Source organism: Lithobates pipiens, unplaced genomic scaffold (assembly GCF_037356315.1).
Source record: "Lithobates pipiens isolate NorthernLeopardFrog02 unplaced genomic scaffold, aLitPip1_a1.2 Scaffold_8, whole genome shotgun sequence".
NCBI lineage: Eukaryota > Metazoa > Chordata > Amphibia > Anura > Ranidae > Lithobates > Lithobates pipiens.
The window spans coordinates 464,732,209-464,756,917 of NW_027507903.1; the positions used below are offsets into that span (position 1 = coordinate 464,732,209).

The 24,709-nt window shown below is 49.4% G+C and overlaps 1 protein-coding gene across 1 annotated transcript in view; it reads right to left on the minus strand.

Moving 5' to 3' along the window:
• The window catches only part of LOC143962229 (sialic acid-binding Ig-like lectin 12), a 124,543-nt gene that overhangs the window by 20,501 nt on the left and 79,333 nt on the right, over positions 1-24,709 (minus strand). The window contains exons 5-6 of the mRNA XM_077471560.1: positions 11,237-11,304; positions 11,018-11,129 (exon numbers count right to left, since the gene is read on the minus strand). Of these exons, the coding sequence (XP_077327686.1) occupies positions 11,018-11,129; positions 11,237-11,304 (180 nt within the window). The remainder of the gene's footprint in view (positions 1-11,017; positions 11,130-11,236; positions 11,305-24,709) is intronic.

Below are 24,709 nucleotides of genomic sequence, written 5' to 3' on the forward strand. Positions count from 1 at the left end.
GCCAGGAGAACTGGCCGGCGCACAGCATAATGTGGGGGGGAGGGGGAGCTGGCGCGGCCGATTACCTCCCCCTCCCCCGCCAGGAGAATCGGCGGAACACGGCATATGTGAGGGGGGGGGGCGGCGCGGCCGATTACCTCCCCCCACGAGGAGAAACGGCGGGTGCTCCGTACCTGCGAGGAGAGAGGGGGAGGCCGACTATCTCCACCTCCCCTCACCAGGAGACACATATCCGAGACCCACCAGGCGTGCGGCTCCCTAGTGGAATGATGCCTGGAGAGCGGAGCTGGTGGGCGATCCCCAGGTGGGTGGCTCCCTCGTGGAGCCACATGCAAGGGGAGTAGTTGAACAACCCCTCCCCCCTCAATGCGAGGCGAATATAACGGAAGGACGCCCCCCCCCTCTCCCCCCGGCATGAGCACCAGGAGAAGGGGGCGGGCGGCACGCCAGCCAGAGCTGTGGGTGGTGAAGGGAGGAAGTAGGACGGACGGATGGATGGATGAACTGTCCCCCCCACACCAGAACGCCGGGAGAAACAAACCGCCGACGGCCGCCACCCCCTCCCTGCTGGAACATGGTTGAACAAAAAAAGGGGGGGGGGGTGACGGCAGGGCGGCCACCACAAGCCAGTGGACCCAGGGTAGTGATGTCCAGTTCATGAACGAATCGTTCTTTTGAATCGGTTCTTTTTAGTGAACTGGATGAATCGATTCTTTTCAGTGAACTGATTCGTTTGAAACAGTTCACTCTGCACTCAGTACATAACAGAGCAGCAGAGCTGGCAGTGGTAATATGATCCTAGAGTGAGAGAGCTCCGCCCCTCCCTGCAACCAATCAGCTGACTCAAAGCACAGTGACACTCAGGAACTGGATACAAACTTAAAACAAGAGCCAGGAGTACACAGTACACCGAGTTAAAGAATCGTACAAGTTACCGAGTTAAAGAATCGTATCAGTTTTTAGAACACAGTACACTGAAAGAACCACGAGTCACCACCAGTAAAACAATACACTAAACCAATGAGGTAGCAGCAGTGATCAGGTGGTACGGACAGCCTTGTCCTGCGACTTGAGACTGCAAAGTCACATGACAAGTCACACCCCATGATTTCCAATGAGTTCAGTTCATATCTGTGCGACTTCAAAGTAGTTTTTGTACTACTTTTGTCTGACTTTGATGCGACTTGTGGCAGAGACCTCAAGATTACACAGACATTGCTTCAAGTCATGGCAAAAATCATGGCAAAAGCACTTGACAAGTGTGAAAATAGCCTTAGCGATTGGATTTTACTACCACGGGTACTTCGCTCATGGTAGTGGTAGTAAAATCTGATCATCATTCCTGCGCATGCGCTGTAAAGACTATGGGAAAATCTGATGGCTAGCAATGTTAACTGAGAAGTTGGCCCATCAGAATGCAGTTCACATGCACAAAAACCCACTTTTCATTTAGGCTCCATTTCCACTTGTGCAACTTGTCCTGCGACTTTGTACTCTATGATTTCCAATGAGTATTATTCGTATCTGTGCGACTTCAAAGTAGTCCCTGCACTACTTTGGTCCCACTTTGATGCAACTTGAGATCCATAGACCTCCGGAATACACAGGCATTGCTTTAAAGTCGCATCAAAATTGCGGCAGAATTGTGCAACTTTCAGGCTGCGTTAGCCTGAAAAGCCAGAAAGTTGCACGATTCTGCCACGACTTGAAGCCATGCCTGTGTATTCTGGAGGTTTATGGACCTCAAGTCACATTACAATGGGACCAAAGTAGTGCAGGAACTACTTTGAAGTCGCTGTGACTTGAAGTCGCACAGATATGAATGGTACTCATTGGAAATCGGGTACTTCTTGTCATGCAACTTTGCAGTCCCAAGTCGCAGGACAAGTTGCACAAGTGGAAACAGAGCCTAAATGAAAAGCGGGGTTTGTGTGCATGTGAACTGCATTCTGGGGCAACTTCATAGGTAACATTGCTATCCATCAAATTTGCGGAAACCTAGGCTCAGGGCCGGTTCACACTGCAGCATAGTGCAAAATCGCATGCGATTTGCACTGCAGTGCAAATCACAGGCAATGTCCGTGCAATGCGATTTCAGCCATACAGATAGTATGGTTGAAATCGTATCGCATTCGGACTAAACTGGCACAGGACCCTTTTTTTGGTCCGCACCAGAATCGGATCACATAGCACTCATGCGATCCGATTCATGTCCAAACTGACACTTCGCAGTGCGACATGCGAACTGAAATGGGGGTGCCATTAACATTGTATGACACTCCCCAGCAGTTCGCATATGTCGTTGTGAACTGTTGTGCGAGTTGGGTGCGATGCAGGAACCCGTCGTGGAATCGCAGGGTTCCCGCATCGCACAAGTGTGAACCCAGCCTAACACAGCTGTTTGTGTATCACCAAAATGCATGACACTGCGCTAATCTGACAACAATGGAATAATTGTCAATTGACAACAATTGTGCTCTGCGCCGATGAACTAAATCAAAGTAAACATTACCAGGACCTGCCAACCTTCTGTGTGAATCAGTCTTCTGATTCTACTCATTTAAGAAGGTTGAATCAGAGCTTCGGTTCACTGGCTTGTCAGTAGACTCAGCAAGTGAACCGAAGAATCGATTCATTGAATCGGTTCATTTCAGTGAGCAGTTCGAAATGAACCGATTCATTTTAAAGATCCGAACTTCCCATCACTAACCCAGGGAGGGAGGGAGCCGACCGCCGCTCTGCAAACACATGCTCCCCCCCCAGAAAACCTACCGACACTGGCCCTGACAGAGGAGGAGGTTTAAATAGCCCTCTCAGGCTCCTCCTACAAATACAGGCTGGCCTGCGGACTACAAACTTTGCCACTGCTTCGTTTACACGTTCCACTGACTGTGCCCCCCCGCCAAGCCGCCCTCCCAATAATGTCCGACCATACTATTATCGTATCCAAAAAGGACACCCGGAGATGGAGGAAGTCCCATTTCACATCCCTGATAAGCTCCCTGTAGGCCCTTAGGCATAGATTGTTGTCCCCAACATGTAGCAGGATCACATCCGTAGGCCTGTCCAGACGAGCAGAACGCTGTATTTCTGGCAATACCTTGAGACCACAGGATGCCTGGGATCCCTATCCACCGCACCATAGCCTCCGCCCGGGGGAAACCCAAATGTCTTCCTTACAGTCTGACCAATGCCCTTTTTTGCCCCCCAGTGCACATAAGAATGGCCCAGGATCCACATCAGACAAACTGGGCCTGTAAGAAAGAAGCAAAGGAGACATACCCAGAGAACAGGCACCACACACCCATCATGCACATACCCCGGAAAGACAGCCCACATAAACACAAACATGAAAACACAACAAAGGACATGCTCCCCCCTCCCTTTACAGGAGGTGAGGGCACTCATATAACCTAAACCAATTATATTCCCAACGTCCCATACGCTGCAGGATTTAATCACTCAAACCCCACTGCGATGCTTCCGTCGCCGCCCCTATTTGAAATGAATGGGATGAATAATCCATCACAGAGAAACCCCCCACTTCCAAGCATCTCTTGAACACCAACACGAATTGGTACCTGGACAGTGGCAACCACGCCTCATGAATCGAAAATGGACCCACCCCAGAAGGCCATAAAACCGCCCACTCCCGGATGATTTTGACCAGACATAGTGCCAAGCCCGGAAAACTCCCCGATCCCTTTTCCCAAAGGATCAATCCTTGACTTGCGGATGAGCAGCATCACCGAATCATCCGAGACGCCTAACACCCCAACCACTTAGATGGGATTACCAATTCGCCCGAAAATGGCCACCACAAAAGCCCTCTTAAACAGCTGAACTTCAAAGGAAGAGAAACACACTTGGGGTTAACACTGCTGTCAAAACCTCTAACATCCCCAATGACACCAGGCGCCTTGAATCAGGCATCACCCGCCCCTTCCTATAACCCCGTAACACCTTCTATACAATTAAATTCTTAGTCATGTCTTCTACACTTCCCAATTTGAACATAAAGGCCAACCCAGCCATCTTACGATTTAACCACTTGCCGACCGCCGCACGACGATGTACGTCCATTTTTTGAAGAGGGATATCTCGGTAACGGCAGCAGCTGCTGCCACAACCGAGATATCCATCTCTTCAGACGGCGGTCGGCTGTACGATAACGGTGGTCTCCGCGGCGGATTCGCCGCGAGATCACCGCTATCGGCGGCGGGAGAGGTGCCACCCCCCCTCCCGCCGCCCTCCCGCACCTTCCGCCGCTTACCGGAGCCGTCGGTAGCGGCGGAAGCGATCGGGTCCTTCTGTCGGCTGGGCATAGAGACAAGTGAGGCTAAGATGGCCCCCACTCGTCTCTATACCATAGGAGGGCGGAAGCGACGTCAAAACGTCACTTCCGCCCATACCTCTTAAAGGTATATATTTTTTTTTAAATGTCAGATTTTCTTTCTTTTTTTTTTTTTTTTGCATTTTAGCCCAAATATGAGATCTGAGGACCTTTTGACCCCAGATCTCATATTTAAGAGGACCTGTCATGCTTTTTTCTATTACAAGGGATGTTTACATTCCTTGTAATAGGAATAAAAGTGATCCATTTTATTTTTATTTTTTTTAAAAGTGTAAAAATAAATAAAATAAATTAAAATAAATAAGAAAAAAAAAAAAAATTTTAAAAACACCCCGTTACGACGAGCTTGCGCACAGAAGCGAGCGCATACGTGAGTAGCGCCCGCATATGAAAACGGTGGTCAAACCACATATGTGAGGTATCGCCGCGATCGGTAGAGCGAGAGCAATAATTCTAGCCCTAGACCTCCTGTGTAACGCAAAAAATGCAACCTGTAGAATTTTTTAAATGTCGCTTATGGAGATTTTTGAGGCTAAAAGTTTGACGCCATTCCACGAGCGGGCGCAATTTTGAAGCGTGACATGTTGGGTATCAATTTACTCGGCATACCATTATCTTTCACAGTATAAAAAAAAATTGGGCTAATTTTACTGTTGTCTTATTTTTTTATTCAAAAAAGTGAATTTTTTCCCAAAAAAGTGCGCTTCTAAGACCGCTGCGCAAATACGGTGTGAAAAAAAGTATTTCAATGACCGCCATTTTATTCTCTAGGGTGTTAGAAAAAAAACAATATAAAATGTTTGGGGGTTCTAAGTAATTTTCTAGCAAAAAAAACTGTTTTAAACATGGAAACACCAAGTCCGAAAAAGAGGCCTGGTCCTTAAGTGGTTAAAGAAGCTACTGACACTTCCTCCTCACAATTCTGCCCAAGAAAATAAAGCAATTCATGGAGCCTATCCTCGGTGCCAGGACAACCACCAATGCTACTCGCCAACTCATACCACTCTGCCAAACCCGCTCGTACGTCTTCCAAGTGGATTCCACTACCGTCTGCCGAAGCAACGCCATCACAGTACCATCACAAGATCCCATAAACAACTGGGACACAGAACCCCGATCCACTCCACCTCCGGTGCCAACTGCCAGAATCTGTCCCACTGTAAACGAGAAAGTGCATCAGCCACTTCATTCTCGACTCCTGGTATATACACAGCGAAGATAACAATGTTCAAAATAAGACAACGTAACACCAAATGACACAACAAATGCACCACCAGCAAAATGGCGCCATCAGTGAATTGATTGCTTCAACTCCCAGGTTATCACAATGAAAACAACCCTCCGGTCTCTGATCAACAATGACCCCACCAATGCCTCCAGCCATCGCTCTGCACACCACCTCCCTTGAAAGAAAGCTGGAAAACCCATGGACACTGCAGCATTCGTGAATAGCCCCAGTTCCTGTACCTGCACCGCTGGTCCAAGCCAAAAAGACCTCCCATTATACAGCTCCAAAAATTGTTTCTAAACCTCTAAATTGTCCCTATGGTCCCGACTCAAACAAACAAAATGATGCGTTGACCCCAGCCGTTGCACCTGCCAGCCACCGGCAGAACACCCTTCCCATTGGCATAATGCGGCGTGCAAAATTTAGTTTCCCCAGTAAGGACTGTAATTCCCACAATTGTACCTTTGAGCGGTGAGCCACTGACGCCTTATAATCCTCCAGCTTATCTCCTGGAAGCCGACACTCCATACGATCAGTATCGATCACGATACCCAAAAACGTCAACACTGGCACTGGACCTTCCGTCTTGTCCTGAGCCAACGGTACCCCAAAAACATGAAAATGTGCTAAATGATGGCCAGCAAAGTCAGGCAGGAATGATCGTCCGGAGGACCTATCACCAAAAATCATCTAAATAGTGCAAAATCGAATGAAGGCCCGATAGATCCCTAACCACCCATTCCAGAAAGGAGCTGAACACTTCGAAGTAAGAACAGGATATGACGCAATCCATAGGGAGGCAACTATCCATGAAAAATTCCCCCTCCCAACAACACCCCAGTAAAACGCACGCTATCCGGATGAACCGGCAACAGATGAAAGGTCAACTTAATGTCAGTCTTTTCCAGCAGAATCCACATGGAAGTCATACGAGTGGGTTTGTCGGTCTTTGCCATAATTGGGCAACAGGCTGCCCATTCCCCACCGAACACCCATCCTGTTGATGACAAAATCGCAGCAGCAACCGGTAGGCAAACCTTGCTTACCCTATCTCTGCAGCCCACTAACAAATTTGCCATTAGTTGCTACAGCAACACCTCTCCACCAACCCCCAGTGCCCCTACCGTGGTACCTGCTGCTAAAACTGGCTCCAACACTGGCCCATTCCCATCCGCAACCCCAGAGGAGGTGGTGGCAAGGGGTGGGGGAGAGGGAGACACAGACAACATAGACACAAGTCTAGATAAAGGAGAAGAAAAAGAAGAGGACTTACCAGGCTGCCCAGGCGAAAACGACTGACCGGCCGCTACTCCAGATCCCTGTAGAGGCCCAGACAGGCCCGTCTCCAAACCTGGCAAGTCCTAATCGGTCAACTCTCCTTCCAATCGCTGGTCCTCCCGGCCAGCAGAGGATGCTGTAGAAGGGCTGGGCGATCCCGTTTGGGATTAATATCAGAGGCGGATGGCCTGGCTGTCTACCACCGACCTCCCACGCGGGGCCCTCTTCTTACCAGCAGCTGCTACTCTGGAACTGATGCCTTCAACTGATGGACCTCTGCTTCCCCCTGCGATGGCCGTGGTCGCCCTTTGGGAGTAGCCCGCGCCCGCTCTGGCAGTTCTTCCACGTTGGGCTGCACTGCTCAGGGCAGAAGGCCCTGCACATGCCGCCTAGTCCTGCTCCAATGCCGCTGCGTACCTGGACGGGCCCGGGGTGATAGAGGGTCCGGGATCAGGCTCCCTGATCGGCTGCCCACCCTTGGAGCTACATCAGGACTAAAGCACGCTGGAGGCCGTGACCTCTGTGCACGTGGCGTGGGGGGGGAGGTGGCTGACTGACCTGACATACCCTCCACCGACTCCGGCAGCAGCTCAGCCAGTTGCGCAACTAACCACTCTGGCCCATGAACCAAGGCCGCAGAGCAAAGCCGCTCGAGGATCCGGTCTAAGTTTTCCATGGAGAGGTAACGGCACAACACACTAGCCTGTGTGTTACCTCTTGCGCTATGGATCTGACTGATAAGCCCCGCCCCTTCCTCATGTTAAGTAAAAGCCTAAGTACTGCCCTGAGCCCCACAGCCAAAAACTCCCCTTCCTGCCCACGACTTTCTGTTGCACCTAACAGCGTCCACTCAAGTTCCTCTGTTCCAGGGATTATCTTTCATTGTGTACAATTGTCATGTGATTGGAAACGGGCCGTTACACTGATCAGTCTTCATATGATGTCCACCCAGAACGACAAAGGTCCCCTATTTGACAAAAGGTTGGGCAAGAAGTCATTAATATAAAGGGGGTGTTTTGTGTTTTTTGTGTCCATGACCAAAAAATAACATTTGAAAAAAATAAAAATAAATTTGCAGTCAGATAAATATGAAATATTGCATGGACAAAGCTCATATTCACAATAAAGTGAAACTCCAGGCAAACTTTTTTTTTCCAGCTCTGGTTTAGCATGGGGAAGGGCTAAAATGTTTGTCAGGTTTTAATTGCTCTGTGCCTTTACTAGGGAGATTCCCACTCACGTAGTGTCTCAGACACACAACAGGAAAGAAAAGTGAATCAGCTCAAAGTAAAGAGAAATGTCTTCTAAAGCAGTTCTCACAGCAACATCTGTTCCCATTGGAAGATTTCCCTTCTTCACAGGAATGGGCATCTATAAAACAGGTTTCAAATCTATCCGACGGACTAAAAATCGGGGAAAACCGTTCATCTGTGTGCTAGTCCGACGGACCAAATACGACGCAAGGGCAGCTATTGGCTACTGGCTATTGAACTTCCTTGTTTAGCCCCGTTTATGTGATCACGTTCAAAACGAAAGGACTTTCAAACAGACTTAGCCCTTGTACACACGGTCGGAGAATCCGTCGGAATGTGTCCTATCGGACCGTGTTGTCGGATAATCCGACTGTGTGTGGTATGCATCGGACTGATTCCGTCGGAATATCCGTCGGACCCAATTTTCCAACATGTTGGAAATATTTTCCGACCAACTGGTTCGATCGGACATACTCCGATCATGTGTGGAGAATTTTGATCGGACCAAGTGCCACGCATGCTCAAATCAAATTCCTACATCAAAGCTATTGGCTACTAGTCCCATCGTAACGAAATTACGTCATCACGTTCTGAATGATCGGATTTTTCGACAACTTAGTCCGACCATGTGTATGCAACAGTTTCGGACAAGATCCGACAGGCAAAATCCGACGGATTTGGTTGGCAGAATGTCTGACCGTGTGTACAGGGGCTTAGTCCAGTCATGTGTGTCCAAGTCCGTTCGTTCAGAAAGTCAGTCAGAACTCCGCCGAAAGTCAGTCAGGAAGACCGTCGGGCCTAGTCCGTTGAAAAGTCCGGTCGTGTGTATGTGACATTACATGCATAAAAAATTATTACTCAAATGTATCCAAAAATAACAGGGGTCTGCAAATGTCTGTTTTGTAATATCTTTTCTGTAAATATTTTCTTGCACCGTATTTCCCTTCATTTCATTAAAGCTACTGTATATCTGAAAAATAGTAATCTAAATTAGACATTAAAGTGGTTATAAAGGCAGAAGGTTTTTTATTTCTTTGCACTCTGTGCATTAAGATAAAAAGCCTTCTGTGTGCAGCAGCCCTCCTCAGCCCCCCTAATACCCGAGGTCCCTCTAAATCCATCGATTAAATAAAAATGCACTTTTTTTACAAGGTAAAAAATTTACATTTACTATTTTTTTTTGTTTTTTTTTTAGGGGCCCGGGAAGCATTGCAGTAGATCACTGATGTCATGCAGGTCTCCTGCAGACTGTCAGTGTGAGCTGTCTGCCCCATACTTCAGATTGGATTTCTTTTAAAACAGAAAGTAGAAAATATATTTTTTCAAAATCTTCACTTATATCGCAAAAAATAAAAAACCCAGTGATGGATAAATACCACCAAAAGAAAGTTTTATTTGTGTGAACACAATGATAAAAATTTTATTTGGGTACAGTGTAGCATGCTTGAGTAATTGTCATTCAAAATGCGAGAGCACAGAAAGCTGAGAAGGAAGGTGGTGAAGGTGCTCAGAATTGGTGGAAAAGGTGAAAAGGTCAGAATTGCTGTTATTTCTCTGAAAGTATATGTACCCATTTGTATCTTTACTCAATTTAATAGGAATAAAAGCTGTTTGGTACCAGAAAAGAGCTGCAACAGTAAATGCTGTGTTTCTATTAACTGCTTGTTGTCTGCCTTGTAGTAGTTTAAGGGCACTTTCACACTGAGGTGGTGGCGGTAAAGCGGCACTAGTTTTAGCGGCACTTTACCGTCGTTTTATTGGCGCTTTTCGGGCCACTAGCGGGGTGCTTTTAACCCCTGCTAGCGGCCGATAAAAGGTTAAAAAGCACCTGCAATTTCAATGTGGGTTTTCAAAGATGCTGTTTGCAGGACTTTTTCCTTCACCGCTCCAGTGTGAAAGCTTTCACACTGGAGTGACAGGAGAGGAACTTTACAGGCGCTATTTTTAGCACTAAACTGCATGTAAAGAGGATCAGTGTGAAAGTGGCCTTACTGCTACAGGGCAGCAGCCGTGAGCCAGATCACATGTATACAGTGGCTCGCTTCCACTGTGATAGCACACAGCGGAAGGCGATCAGTGGATGCCGGGTACTCAATGTGCACCGACACTCCCCGACAGAGACACAGAACTGTGATCTGCCTATGTAAACAAGGCAGATCGCTGTTCTGACAGGGGGGAAAGGAGGGCGTTTGTGTCCCTGCAAAGTAGGGAATAAATTCCATCTCTTCTGCTAGTAAAAGCACCTCCCACAATTCACATAAACACTGGCTAGGCACACAGTTAACCCTTCGATCGCCCCTGATGTTAACCTCTTCCCAGCCCATGTCATTAGTACAGTGACAGTGCATATTTTTAGCACTGATCACTGTATTAGTGTCACTGGTTCTCAAAGTGTCAATTTGTTTTAGAATGTCTGCTGCAATATTGCAATCCTGCTTTAAGTCACTAATTTCCACCATTACTAGTAAAAAAAATAATAATAATAATAACCCATAGTTTGTAGACGCTATAACTTTTGCGCAAATCAATTAATATACTCTTATTAGGATTTTTTTACCAAAAATATGTAGCAGAATACATATTGACCTAAATTGATGAAGAAATTAGATTTTTTACATTTTTTTTTATTGGATATGTTTTATAAAAGTAATTGTTTTTAGTCAAAATTGACACTCTTTTTTGTTTATCGTGCAAAAAATAAAAAATAAAGCAAAGGTGATCAAATACCACCAAAAAAATGCAGCACATAGATGCAACAAAAGAATAAAAATAAGTTTAAAATAGTAATTTATGAAAATAAACATGGCACTTTAGTCAATGGGACAGTGCTATAGAAAACTAAACACCATCCAGTTATCCAGTGCTATATCAGCTTGCTGAATCAGGAATTGCAGTTGTACTTACATTTGTATACTATTACAGCTGTAAATGGTATTGCTATCATTGTAAGGATGTGTAGTAGGATATGTAACACTATTTTGATACTCTGGGCCTCAGCATTTGGTGGTGGGGTTATCTGAAATCATACAAATAGTACACTTTACTGTATTTTAGGAAGAACTGGACAGATGTAATCTTGGGAGACTATAAGAAAATGAAAGTTTGCTGCTGAATACAATTTACCTTCATTGGAGTCATGGAAGTCAGGCTGGTATAGGAAGAAGTGGGGTTTTTGTCACCGTCGTCATTTTCTAAAAACATAAAAGCCGCAAAACAGTAAATTGTATACAACTTCACCTGCATATGGATTTTAGTTGTAGTCTAATGAATTGTATCATTTAGATTTGTATAATACACTATATATTACTTATATATTTTTTGTCTGTTATCTGAATCAATGTCGGTATGTTACTTTAGGCTAGGTTCACATTGCTGCGATGCGGGAATGCCGCGAATCCGCGGCGTTTTCCCGCATCGCATACCTCCCGCCGGCAGTTCACACTGCCCTATGCGGACGGCTGGGGGTGTCAATGTTATGTTAATGACACCCCCAGATCCGTCGGCATATCGCAGTGCGATCTGCCGACTCGCACAGGAATCGGATCGCATGGTGTGAACCCCCATGCGATCCGATTCCGTTGCGGACCCAAAAAAGGGTCCCGTGCGAGTTTGCTGCGGGACCGCTGCGAGTTCAGCCATACTATCTGTATGGCTGAACTCGCAGCGCTACGGAGATCGGATGTGATTTGCTGTGCGAATCACATCCGGTTCTCCCCCCGCAGCGGTGTGAACCCAGCCTTAGGCTAGGTTCACATTGCTGCGATGCGGGAACGCCGCGAATCCGCAGCGTTTTCCCGCATCGCATACCTCCCGCCGGCAGTTCACACTGCCCTATGCGGACGGCTGGGGGTGTCAATGTTATGTTAATGACACCCCCAGATCCGTCGGCATATCGCAGTGCGATCTGCCGACTCGCACAGGAATCGGATCGCATGGTGTGAACCCCCATGCGATCCGATTCCGTTGCGGACCCAAAAAAGGGTCCCGTGCGAGTTTGCTGCGGGACCGCTGCGAGTTCAGCCATACTATCTGTATGGCTGAACTCGCAGCGCTACGGAGATCGGATGTGATTTGCTGTGCCAATCACATCCGGTTCTCCCCCCGCAGCGGTGTGAACCCAGCCTCAAAGCGAAACTACACTGCATATGAGCACTACAAACCAAAAATGCTTTTTGATTAATTTTTATTATTCAAATTAAACGTCCCTATTCATCTAAGTCTCCATTCATTTTTCTCATTTAGCATTTCTGGCTGTGGCCATCTTAACTATTAACTAATGATAGCGACATAAGGATTTAAAATATAAATGAGGAAAAGTACGCCTCTGAGTATGTATCACAAAATTATTTATTAAAACAGCAATATCCACTCACATGAAAGAAAGCCCTTGTACACACGGTCGGAGAATCCGTCGGAATGTGTTCTATTGGACCGTGTTGTCGTAATATCCGTCGGACCCAATTTTCCAACATGTTGGAAATATTTTCCAACCAACTGGTTCGATCGGACATACTCCGATCATGTGTAGAGAATTTTGATCGGACCAAGTGCCACGCATGCTCAGATCAAATTCCTACATCAAAGCTATTGGCTACTAGTCCCATCGTAACGAAATTACGTCATCACGTCCTGAATGATCGGATTTTTAGACAACTTAGTCCGACCGTGTGTATGCAACAGTTTCGGACAAGATCTGACAGGCAAAATCCGACGGACAAAATCCGACGGATTTGGTTGGCAGAATGTGCGACCGTGTGTACAGGGGCAAAGAGGAGGAGCATTCAATTCCATCATGTGGGCTGAGGAGATGATGTGGGACTACAGGTCACAGCAGATCCTGTGTAACTGGCATAACATCAGATCCACCACCTCCACCCTTTCCTGCCTGGATCTGATGTTATGCCAGCTACAAAGGATCTGCTGTGACCTGCAGTCCCACATCATCCCAACCGTGACACTACCTGCCTGGAGTTTGCATGTTCTCCCTGTACCTGCGTGGGTTTCCTCTGGGTACTTCGGTTTCCTCCCACAATCCAAAGACATGCAGGTAGGTTAATTGGCTTCTGTCCAAAATTGGCCCTAGTATATGAATGGGGACCTTGGATTGTGGGCTCCTTGAGGGTAGAGACAGATGTGAGAGAGAAGCACGGATTATGAATGCAATGATATAAGGAGTGCTGGACATGACAGTGTGGATGAGGGACACAGAGGGTTAAGCTTTATGGGTGGAGCTGAGGAAAAAGGTTTGCAGGAAGCAAGTTCAGTGTAGGGGAGGGGTCATATAAAAGGGAGGGGTGTGGCTTTAGGGGATCATTCGGATCCCAGCGTGACACAGAGGAGGCAGTTTTTCTCTGCTCCTCTGTAATGGCCGACCTGGATGTGATTTTCAAGAGGCTGAGACGGGCGGCGGAGGCGTGCGGAGCGGAGTGGCTGCGGGACCAAGCGGGGACCTGGAGGACACCGCGGAGGATGTCGGGGATGCAGGTGAGGCGCCGCTGCGTGCGCGGAGGTCTCGGCCTTCGGCGCGTTTTTTCCCCGGGCCTACACCTCGTCCACCTCGTGACTGGCAGAGCCCGGGGGCCGACCGCTCGGTCCCCCCGGCGAAGAGGAAGGTGCCTGGCTCTCCCTGGTCCGGGTGGTCATTGCGCCGCCGACCGGAGGGGGGCGGGGCCTCGCGGCAAAATGGCGCCGGCTACGGGTCGGGCCGGCACCCGGGAACGGGGGGGGGGGGAACGGGCGGGGGGCTCTGGGTCCAGCCGCCTTGGGGGTGCAGCGGAAGGGGGGGGATCCTCGGACTGGGGGTTCCAGCATGGGGACACGCGCGGTGGGGGGGCAGGGTTGGCACGGGGGGGGGGGGTCGCAGCTCCCGGGCTGGGGCGGGTGGGATGAAGGGAGCCACCGAGGTGCCTGGCAGGGCTGGTCTTGGACACCAGCATGCCGGGGGTGGTCGGGGGCCACAGGCACTGCGGGATGCGCCTGAACGCGCGGACCAGGAGGTCTGCGATTCGCCCAGGGGGATGGCGGCGCCCCCAGCGCGCACCGCGGAGGACAAGTCCGAGGGTGAGCTGTCGCAGGAGGAGGAATTTTCACATGCAGCGCACGAAACCATGACTGTCGGCAAGGCCCCGGTGCGGCCAGGTAAGTCACGTGATCTTTTGGTTCTGACGGAAGCCTTGGGGGATTTGCTGGGGGACCCGGTATCCCAGAACGGCAAGGGGATGGCATGTCGCCCTGGGGGGGCCCACGGACAGCTGCAGGACCTTCTTGGAGGGGCTGCGGGCCCTGGTGGGTAAGTTTGCCGGGGGTTCGGGGGCGCCGCAAGTGGGTCCCTGGATGGCTGCGGGCCCAGGGTCGGGGGGAGGGGGGTCCGGGGCCACGCCGGTGGTGGACCCCCCGACCGCTGCGGCTTCTGGGGGGGTGGTAGACATGGGGCCTGGGGGCACGGGGGTCCCCCCAGTGGTCACGGAACCTGGGGCGTGGACCGATGTGGTCAGGATTGCGGATGCTGCCCGGTGCGAAGTATATGTTGATTCGAGGGCCCGGTGGGGGCGTGCCTGGAGCAGGAGGTGCGGGAGAATATTGGCATGGGTGAGTATGTGGAGATTTTCTCTTTGCTCCCCCTTGAGAAGTTCAACTTGGATAGGGTCAAGCCGGACAGTTCAAAAAGGACAACGAGGAGCGGCGTAGGTATCGGTGATTCTGCGCACTTTCTCCAATTGGCTTCAGGCGTTCGCTGGCTTAGCTAGGGTGATTGGGGAGAAGAACCCCGAGCATTGCTCGGCGTTGTTCTGCTGTATGGACGCGACTGGAGAGGCTTATCGGGTGTATGGGGGGTGGCATGGCTGCGTTATGACGAACAGTCCAGGCAGCGGTGCGGCCGGAACTACGCTGGGACCACAAGGACATCAGCCTCTGGATGAGGCTTATGTCTGCGGCTCGGACTCCTGCTCCGTTTCTTCAGGGGGGGGCGGGAGTGTGTTGTCCTCAGGGCTGCCGGCCGGGAAAAAGTGGGGTGTGTGCTGGCCCTTTAATGGGGGGCTTGTAAATTCGGGAGAGCGTGCCGATTTAAGCACGAGTGCTCCCTCGCACTGTCCCGCTGTTTCAGGAAAGAAAAGCGTTCCGGCGATGTTGCTCACGAAAGGGATGACGCCGGTAACCCTGGAAAGGATACTTCCTTTCCTAAGTAAGTATCCGGATGGTTAGGCGGCGCGGGGGTTGATTTCGGAGTTTTCGGGACGGTTTCAGGATTCCTTGTTCATTGGCGGAGGTGCCCCTAGTGGCCCGGAACTTGCGATCGGCTTTGGTACACCCGGGGGGTGGTAGGCGAAAACTTGGGCAAGGAAGTGGCGTTGGGCCGGATGGGTGGGCCTTTCGAAGTGCAACCGTGGGGCGACCTGGTGGTGTCCCCGCTGGGTGTAGTTCCTGAGAAAGAGCCTGGGAAATTTTCGCTTGCTTCATCACTTGTCCTTTCCTAAAGGGGGGTCGGTCAATGACTTCATCGGCCCTGATGCGTGTACGGTCTCATACACGTCTTTTGATGCGGCGGTGAGGTGGGTCAGGCTTTCTGGATGCGGGGCTCTTATGGCCAAGGCAGATGTGGGGTGCCATTGGCGGGGCCAGTTCTATATGAGTAAGTGCCTGCCCATGGGTTGTTCCATTTCCTGCGCCTACTTTGAGGCGTTTAGCTCATTTTGGAGTGGGTGGTGAGTGACGTTTCGGGCCTGGAGTCGGTCATCCACTATTTGGACGACTTTCTGTGCGTGGGCCCCGCCTGCCTCCAGTGTGGGTGCGATTTTCTGTCCACGTTGCAGCACATTGCAGGTAAGTTCGGGGTACCGTTGGCGGGGGATAAAAAAGAGGGACCAGTTACGGACTTGAGTTTTTTGGGGATAGTGATCGATTCGAGGGCAATGGAGTGTCGATTGCCCGAGAATGAATTACTTGATCTGAGAATGGAATTGGTGGAGATGCAAGGATAGTAGAAGGTCCGGTTGAGGGCCCTGCAGTCTCTGTTGGGCTAGCCTAACTTTGCTTGCCGGATCATCCCTATGGGGGCGGGTGTTCTGCAGACAGCTGTCGGCAGCCTCGGCTGGGGTGAGTGTGCCTAACCATTTTGTGCGTCTGCGGGAAGGAACACAGGGAAGACTTGCGGGCGTGGCGTGAATTCCTAGCCTCTTGTAGCGGGCGGGACATGTGGATGTCGGGGCCAGCGAGCAATTTCGATGTGGAATTGGTCGCTGCCGCGGCTGGGTCGGCGGGTTATGGGGCGTATTTTCGGGGACGGTGGAGTGCTGACCCTTGGCCGCAATCTTGAGAGGTGGCGGGGTTGTTGGGCAACCTGGTTCTGCTTGAACTATTCCCGGTGGTGTTGGCAGTGGAGCTGTGGGGGGAGGAGTTCCGTAATATGAAGTTGCGCATTAGTTGAGACGGCATGGGGGTGGTTCAGGTCCTCAACCATTTGGCTGCTACGGCGGCTGGTGTTTCGGTGCTTACGGCTCAATGTTTACGTTTCGGCAGTGCACATACCTGGGGTGGAGAATTCTTTGGCTAACTCGCTCTCTCGTTTTCAGTGGGACGAGTTCCGGGATCTGGCGCCGAGAACGGAGGAGTCTAGGGCGTCTTGCCCTGGGTGGATGTGGGGGATGCCCTTGTAGTCGCCGCAGGTTGGATTCAGGGGTCTTTGAGTGAGTCCACGTGGGCGGCCTATTCTAGGGTGTGGTCAGAATGGTTGAGTTGGAGCGGTTGGTCGGGGCTCCGACCAGCGCTGGTTGGGGCTGTATTGGGTGGCACGGAACATTGAGATGGGATTGGCACCTGCGTCGATTGATCGGAAATTGGCGGGGTTGGCATTTTGTTTAAGCTGTGGGGAGAGCCGGACGGGAATGCGGCTTTTTGGGTGCGGCAAACCTTGAAGGGGTATAGGAGGGAACGGAAAGGTCGGGAGGCGCACAGGCTGGTGAAGTGTGATAACTTGGTGGCGATTTGTTCCCGGCTTGTGGAAGTTTGTTCTTCCGCTTACAAGGCCATCCTGTTCACAGCGGCTTTTTCATTGGCGTTTTATGGGGCGTTTGGGACTGGGGAGTTGGTGTGTCGGTTTAAACGGGGTGCTGTGGGGCTGTTGGATCAGGATGTACAGGTGGCTGCTGATCGGGTGAGTATACGGTGGCGGAGGTCCAAGCCTGACCAGCTGGGCAGGGGAGTGGTGATTATACTGTTTGCCTTGCCAGGCTCGGCAGTGGGCCCTGTGGTGGCGGTGAGGGCCTTTCGGGCGGTGCGGCTGGAGGGGGGGGGGGCCTTTCTTGCTGCATGCGGGGTGCTCTTTTCTCTCTAGGTTGCAATTCGTGTCAGTTTTCAACGGTGCCTGCGGACTGTGGGTTTGGACGACCGGGAGTACTCGTCGCACTCCTTCCGTATTGGGGCGGCCACTGAGGCGGCCCGATGTGGGCTGGCTGAGGCGATTGTTCGCCGGATCGGTCGTTGGGAATCTAAGAGGTTCCGTTCGTATGTCCGGCCGCAGTTGATCCTGGGGTGAGTGGGGGCGCGGCTGGGAGTGTTTTGCAGTATGGGGTTGGGAGTTACAGGTGTTATGGTATATTACGTTTGTTGGTTGTTATGTTTTCTGTGTTATGTTTTTTATTCCAGATGGAGGTTCCTCACGCCTCGTTTGGATCCTAGGGCACTCGGACGTGTGCTGGGGGGCCGGGAGAGGTGATGCTCAGCCGGCAGGCGGGCCGTTGGGAATTCCTGGGGGGAGGCTAGGTTGATGTGGTTGGGATTCCCGGGCATGCGGTGGGAGCGTGTGATGAAGGAAGTTGAGCGCTTTGCAATGAGGGACAGGCCCCCGGATGTGTTGGTCATTTACGCAGGGGGCAACGACCTGGGCATACGGAAGGAAAGGGACATCTTAGCTGATGTTAGGGCGGATGTTTTGCACTTACGAGTCCGCTTCCCGGGTACCATCTTGGTTTGGTAGGTCGTTGCGGGCAGATCGGTGTGGAGGTGGGCTAGGTCCATGGTAAGCATCAACAAAACCAGGATGGGGGTCTGACGTGGGTATTGACCTTTGGTCATTGGGTCTGCAGGAGGGTATACAAAATAGCTCTTAGGGTGTGGGGTGGCCCTCAAGGTTGAGGGGGTCACCCTTTCGGGCTGTGGCGGTGTGTTTTCTGGTGGTTTCTGACGGTAGACAGGTACTCAGAAGGGATCTGAGGGTGTGGGGGGCTCATCTAACGATCGGCCCCTCTGGGTATTCCTGAACGTTGGAGGGAATACGGTTATGTTCACTGGCGGAAGTTGTCTCCGACCGGTCACAGGTGGAGGCCTTTGGGAAGTTGGTGAGGTGTACCGCAGTGATTTGGTATTGTCTTAAGTGGGGTCACCGTCAGAGATCACCAGAATGGGCAGTTAATGTTATTTAATGTGGTTTAATGGTAATAAAGTTATTTATATTTATATATCTATATATATTTAGATATTTTCATATTTACAAGTTATTGGAGTGAATTTTGAGTTATGTTTAATAAAGGCTGTTGTGGCCAGTTTACTCCAACCTATGGTGTGGTCTCGTTTCTAATAGGGGAAGGTATGGGTAAGGAATAATATAAGGGGAACATTCAGACTACACTAGTCAAGAGAAGCACGGATTATGAATGCAATGATATAAGGAGTGCTGGACATGACAGTGTGGATGAGGGACACAGAGGGTTAAGCTTTATGGGTGGAGCTGAGGAAAAAGGTTTGCAGGAAGCAAGTTCAGTGTAGGGGAGGGGTCATATAAAAGGGAGGGGTGTGGCTTTAGGGGATCATTCGGATCCCAGCGTGACACAGAGGAGGCAGTTTTTCCCGCCCTCCCGCCCTAATGTTATGTGTTTGTTTTGTTGTGTCGTTTGTTGCTGGTCTTTTCTTCTTTTGCAGGTTTCGTCGGTTGTCACGGCAGCTGAAGGTTTTCCTGTGTTGGCGGTGTGTTTTCTGGTGGTTTCTGACGGTAGACAGGTACTCAGAAGGGATCTGAGGGTGTGGGGGGCTCATCTAACGATCGGCCCCTCTGGGTATTCCTGAACGTTGGAGGGAATACGGTTATGTTCACTGGCGGAAGTTGTCTCCGACCGGTCACAGGTGGAGGCCTTTGGGAAGTTGGTGAGGTGTACCGCAGTGATTTGGTATTGTCTTAAGTGGGGTCACCGTCAGAGATCACCAGAATGGGCAGTTAATGTTATTTAATGTGGTTTAATGGTAATAAAGTTATTTATATTTATATATCTATATATATTTAGATATTTTCATATTTACAAGTTATTGGAGTGAATTTTGAGTTATGTTTAATAAAGGCTGTTGTGGCCAGTTTACTCCAACCTATGGTGTGGTCTCGTTTCTAATAGGGGAAGGTATGGGTAAGGAATAATATAAGGGGAACATTCAGACTACACTAGTCATGTGCAATGTACAGGGATAGGGACAATTGTAGACACTCACTCAGGTTGAACTGGATGGACTAGTGTCTTTATTCAACCTTATTAACTATGTAACTATGTAACTATGTACCCATCTCCTCAGCCCACATGATGGAACTGAATGCTACTCATCTTTCTTTCATGTGAGTGGATATTGCTGTTTTAATAAATTATTTTGTGATACATACTCAGAGGCGCCCTTTTCCTTGTTTATATTCTAGTTTATTTGAACCCGCTTTTGATTTTCTTTGTGGCTGCCCTGACTGACCTTTTGGCACATACACATATACGGGTGTACATACATACATCATTCTACCTTTGCCCTTGGACTATTGGGTACTACGTTCTGAGGTATCTGCACATTGTGTCTTTTTACTTGTTCTAAGGGTTTAAAATAGATAATGTTGAGAAGGTGAAATTCTGCTTTAAGGCCCCATTCACACTTCTCCACGACTCTACATCTCTGTTATTCTGCCCTCAATTCCAAATCATATGGCGATTGCTACAAAATCGCAAGAGGGAATACTTGTTTCCACAATGTGAAAGTGTGAATGCAGCCTTAGGCCCCTTTCACGCAGGTGGACGGATCAGGTCCACATGTTTATTTTTTAGGCAGACTCGATCGGACCATTAATCACCCTCTATAGAAATGCGTATGTAAATGTACGTTTCCATTTACACCCGCCATCATCCGATCTGCTAAAAACAGACGGATGGGTGATCCATTACCCATCTGTCTGCTGGATCGGATGACAGTTGCATGTAAACAGACAGATGAAGGAAAATCTGCAATAAATATACAGGGAGAATATGCATCTAGCCTTCCCCTACTCTACTTTAAAAAAGCACTTTATTTCTGTCTGTGTCTGTTGAAGTATTACACTAACATGCTTCCTGGTTAAAGTGGTTGTAAACCCATAAAAAAAAACAAAAAAAAACCCCCAAAAAAAACAAACAAACAAAACCCTGCAAGACAAAGGCATAATGAGCTAGTATGCATCACATACTAGCTCATTATGAAATGCTTACCTTAGATCGAAGCTGGTGCAGCGGTCCCCGTACCCCAATGTAACCAGTGACATGTGTCCGGAATGTTACTAGGTTTGCGGGCTCCGGTGCTGCGATTGGTCGGAGCCGCAAAGACATCACTCCCACACATGCGCGTGGCAGCCGCCAATCATGGCACATCAGCTGAAGCAACGGCACAAACGAGCCGCTGCTTCAGTGTGCATTTGACGATGACGGCACATGCTGATACAGTGGATATCTCCTAAATGGTGCAGGTTTAGGAGATATCCACGGTACCTACAGGTAAGTCTTATTATAGGCTTACCTGTTGTGAAAAGTGGTTAGTAAGGGTCAGTGGCGGCTGGTGAAGTTTTAGGATGGGGGGTGGCAGACCCCTCCCTTCCTTTTTGGCCCTTCCCACTTGGTGAAAACGGGCATGGTGTCAGCGAAATAGTGGGCGTGGCTCTAAGCCCTTGTATACACGGTCAGAGAATCTGTCGGAATGAGTCTTATCGGACCGTGTCGTCAGATAATCCGACTGTGTGTGGTATGCATCGGACTGATTCCGTCCGAATCTCCGTCCGACCCAATTTTCCAACATGTTGGAAATATTTCCCGACCAACTGGGCCGGACGGACCTAATCCGATCATGTGTAGAGCATTTTGATCGGACCAAGTGCCACGCATGCTCAGATCAAATTCCTACATCAAAGCTATTGGCTACTAGCCTGATTGTAGTTCCATCGTAATGAAATTACGTCATCACGTTCTGAAAGATCGAATTTTTCGCCAACTTGGCCTGACCGTCTGTATGCAACAGTTTCGGAACACAATCCGTCGGACTAAATCCGACGGGCAAAATCCGACGGATTTGGTTGGCAAAATCTCCGACCGTGTGTACGTGGGCTAAGGTGGTGTGGTCAGCGTCTGAGATGAACGAGGGATGGAGGGAGAGGGAGAGAGGGATGGAGGGACAACAGGCCCAGAACTACAATAGAAATATGTGTGTAGCACTGACCCCCAAAGGAGCTGCTGGTATTTGATTGGGCTTACCGTTCCTTCACTGTTCCACCATATCCGTCATAGGGGGTCCCATTAAAGACTTCTTGCCACAGATTTTAGCTCCGACACATAGTCTCTTTTTCCAATTCTTTATTTAAGAAAGACATATGCAAAAGGATGAAGGGTTTAGGGGAACTCAGGTACCTTTGAATTGCAGATCAGGAATACTTTCTTTGATCCAGAGGGCAAAAGCTCCACAACTGGATTCAGCAACCACCGGATAGGCCTCTCTCACTGACCTAGCAGCCGATGCGATGCTCGGTCATGGTCTCTGCCACAGACTTTAAGATTTGGTGTAACCGTTACACAATCCTCTGCCACAGGATTGGGTAATTAGCGGCTTTTTGAAATGTTAAGGCTTGATCACATAGTACCAGTCCCCTTCTTCTGAACCTATGGTACTGTGTGGTAGGTTTCCGGGGATACATCCTCCAACTGAGTCTCCAGGCTTTTCAAGAGGCACCGCCCTTGTTACGCGGTCCTTTTCTGAAAAGTCCTGCCCTGGATCCCCCAGTCGCTCGGCTTCTTCCCGCAGGCAAGACAGCACAGGACCATCCCTGGATGGGTAGGCCCCAAGACTTTTGGGCCTACCTTCAGTAACGACGCCACGAGCCAGCCGGCCCTGAGACAATTTAGCGACAGCAACACACCTGAGGCCAGGAGGGCCATCAGGTCAGAACTCCCCTGTCACGTGGTCTGTCCCTTAAGTACCCTCTCCCAGAATGCACAGCAGGCAGACCACACCCACTGACTGTTTGCAGGCAAAGAGGCACTCAATACACCCAGCTTGTTGCAATTTCCAACCTTGGCAGAAAAATAGGGCGCCATCCTTAGGTCAAGGGGAAAACCACACAACCAGCCAAGCTGAAACAGAACCAGAATTTCCAATAATGGCAGTCTGAGCTAAACTACAGCTTCAGACAAACAACATTTTTATTTATAGCGTCTGTACTGAAAATACCAGCACTACATGTGTATTCTAGAAAGTTTAACAATCAGCAGATAAAGATATTCCAAAACACCCAATGTTAGCACTTCAATCATCCCGGCACCATAGTTGTTATGGTGTCAGGATGATTGAAGCACATTGTTTCTATTAATACATTGTAATATAAAATGAACTCACCATAATGCAGAATCAGTGGGAGCCCTGAGCGTGTCACTAGCCACGTTGCCTGCCACCAGGTGCCATCAAGTGTCCCCAGCGGAGTCCATCCTTACATGCAGCCATGCCTGTGTCCATCAAATGCAGCCTTGCCTGTGTGTCCCCCAAATGCAGCCTTGCCTGTGTGTCAACCAAATGCAACCATGCCTGTGTCTACCAAATACAGCACAGTGGTACTTACCTTGCTGTGTGTTGTCCTCTCCGGTGGTGTCTCCTTCCAGCGGCGATGGAGAGGTCCGTCCTCTTATACTTCCTGTTTCCTCTCTCTCTCGGGCGCAATGGGAGAAAGAAACCAGGAAGTGACATCAAACTGAGATGTCAATCAAACCGCCCAGCCATAGTAATAGATACTACAAAGCTACTCAGCACTTTACAAATCGCCGCAAGGCGTGCTAAACACCCACAATTGAAGCACCACGTCTGCGATCTCACTTCCCATAAGTGCACTTTTTTGGGTATTTTTTTTAAAGCAATTGAAATTCTAACTCTTTAATAAAGGGGGGGGGGTGCCCCGATACAGATTTTCGCCAACGGTGCTGGAGACCCTAGGTACGCCTCTGTCTTAAAATGCACTAAAATTGCAAAACGCAGGTTCAGGTGTTATTTTCAATGGCACCTAAACTGCAGTGCGGTTTTGCCATGATTGTCATGTGATTTATCATCTGGCAATCACAGAAAGTCGCATCACATGAAGCTTGTCATCCAAAAGGAACTTCTTTTGGGCGACAAGCTTCAAGCAATGTGATTTACCGCATGATAAATTGCACCAAACCCTCACTGCATTTTAGGTACCATTGAAAATAATGGCAACTGAACCTACGTTTTGCGATTGTAGTGCATTTTCAGATCATGGCCAAAACTCCCAGATGTGAATGGAGCCTTACTGAGCACCGGAGAAAAAAGAGTAAAAACCTGGCAGGGGTCCTAAACCTTCCCTACTAAATCCAAAATAAGAAATAATTTTTGGCTGGACATACACTTTAAAAGCACAACTCCAGCCAAAACATTTTGTTTTAAAAATAGCGGGCGGAGGGATAGCTATGCAGTCTATGTTCCTATTGGGAAGATGTCCCCCAATTAGTTTTAGGACAGGAAGTAATGGTGGTATGTAGAGGTTTCAGCGGAATGACCAGCAAAACAGCTACTGTACATTTATTATTATTATTTAAGGTACTTGTATAGAGCCGCCAATTTACGCAGCACTTTACACATACATTTACATTGGTCCCTCCCTACCCTCAAGGAGCTTACAATCTAAGGTCCCTAATTCACAGTCAAATACTATGGCCAATTTAGACAGAAGCCAATTAACCTACCAGCAGGGGAGTAACTAGAAATTACAGGGCCCCATAGCCCCATTGATTCAGAGTCTAGTCTTGGGAGGGGCACTGCCAGAAAATAAGTTTTTTTGGGGGCAATTTATCGGGGCAGTGGCTGATGTTGGCGCTTCAATCATCACGGCACCATGGTTATGGTGTCAGGATGATTGAAACACATTATTTCTATTATTAAATTGTTAAAGAAAATGAAATAGTACAACTCACCATAGTGCAGAATCAGTGGGAGCTCCAAGTGTGCCAGAAAGCAGGGCATGCACCGGGCGGTGGGAGATATCATCTCTCTGCTCCGCTGATTTGCCACCCACCTAGCCTCCCAGCTGGCAGCTTCCCACCCCCCACCGCCGAGCCACCCAGCTGCGTCTGCTCGTACAGTCAGTGTGCTGTACGAGCGCTGAGCCGATGGGCAGCTCGGTGGCTCACCCACCGCCCGCTCACCATGTCCTCCTCGGCTGCGGGCCCCATAGCGCCCACCTGGGTCGCTATGGCAGTAGTTCTGCCACTACCTACCAGCATGTCTTTGGAGTGTGGGAGAAAACTGAAGTAAACCCACAGGCACAGGGAGAACATGCAA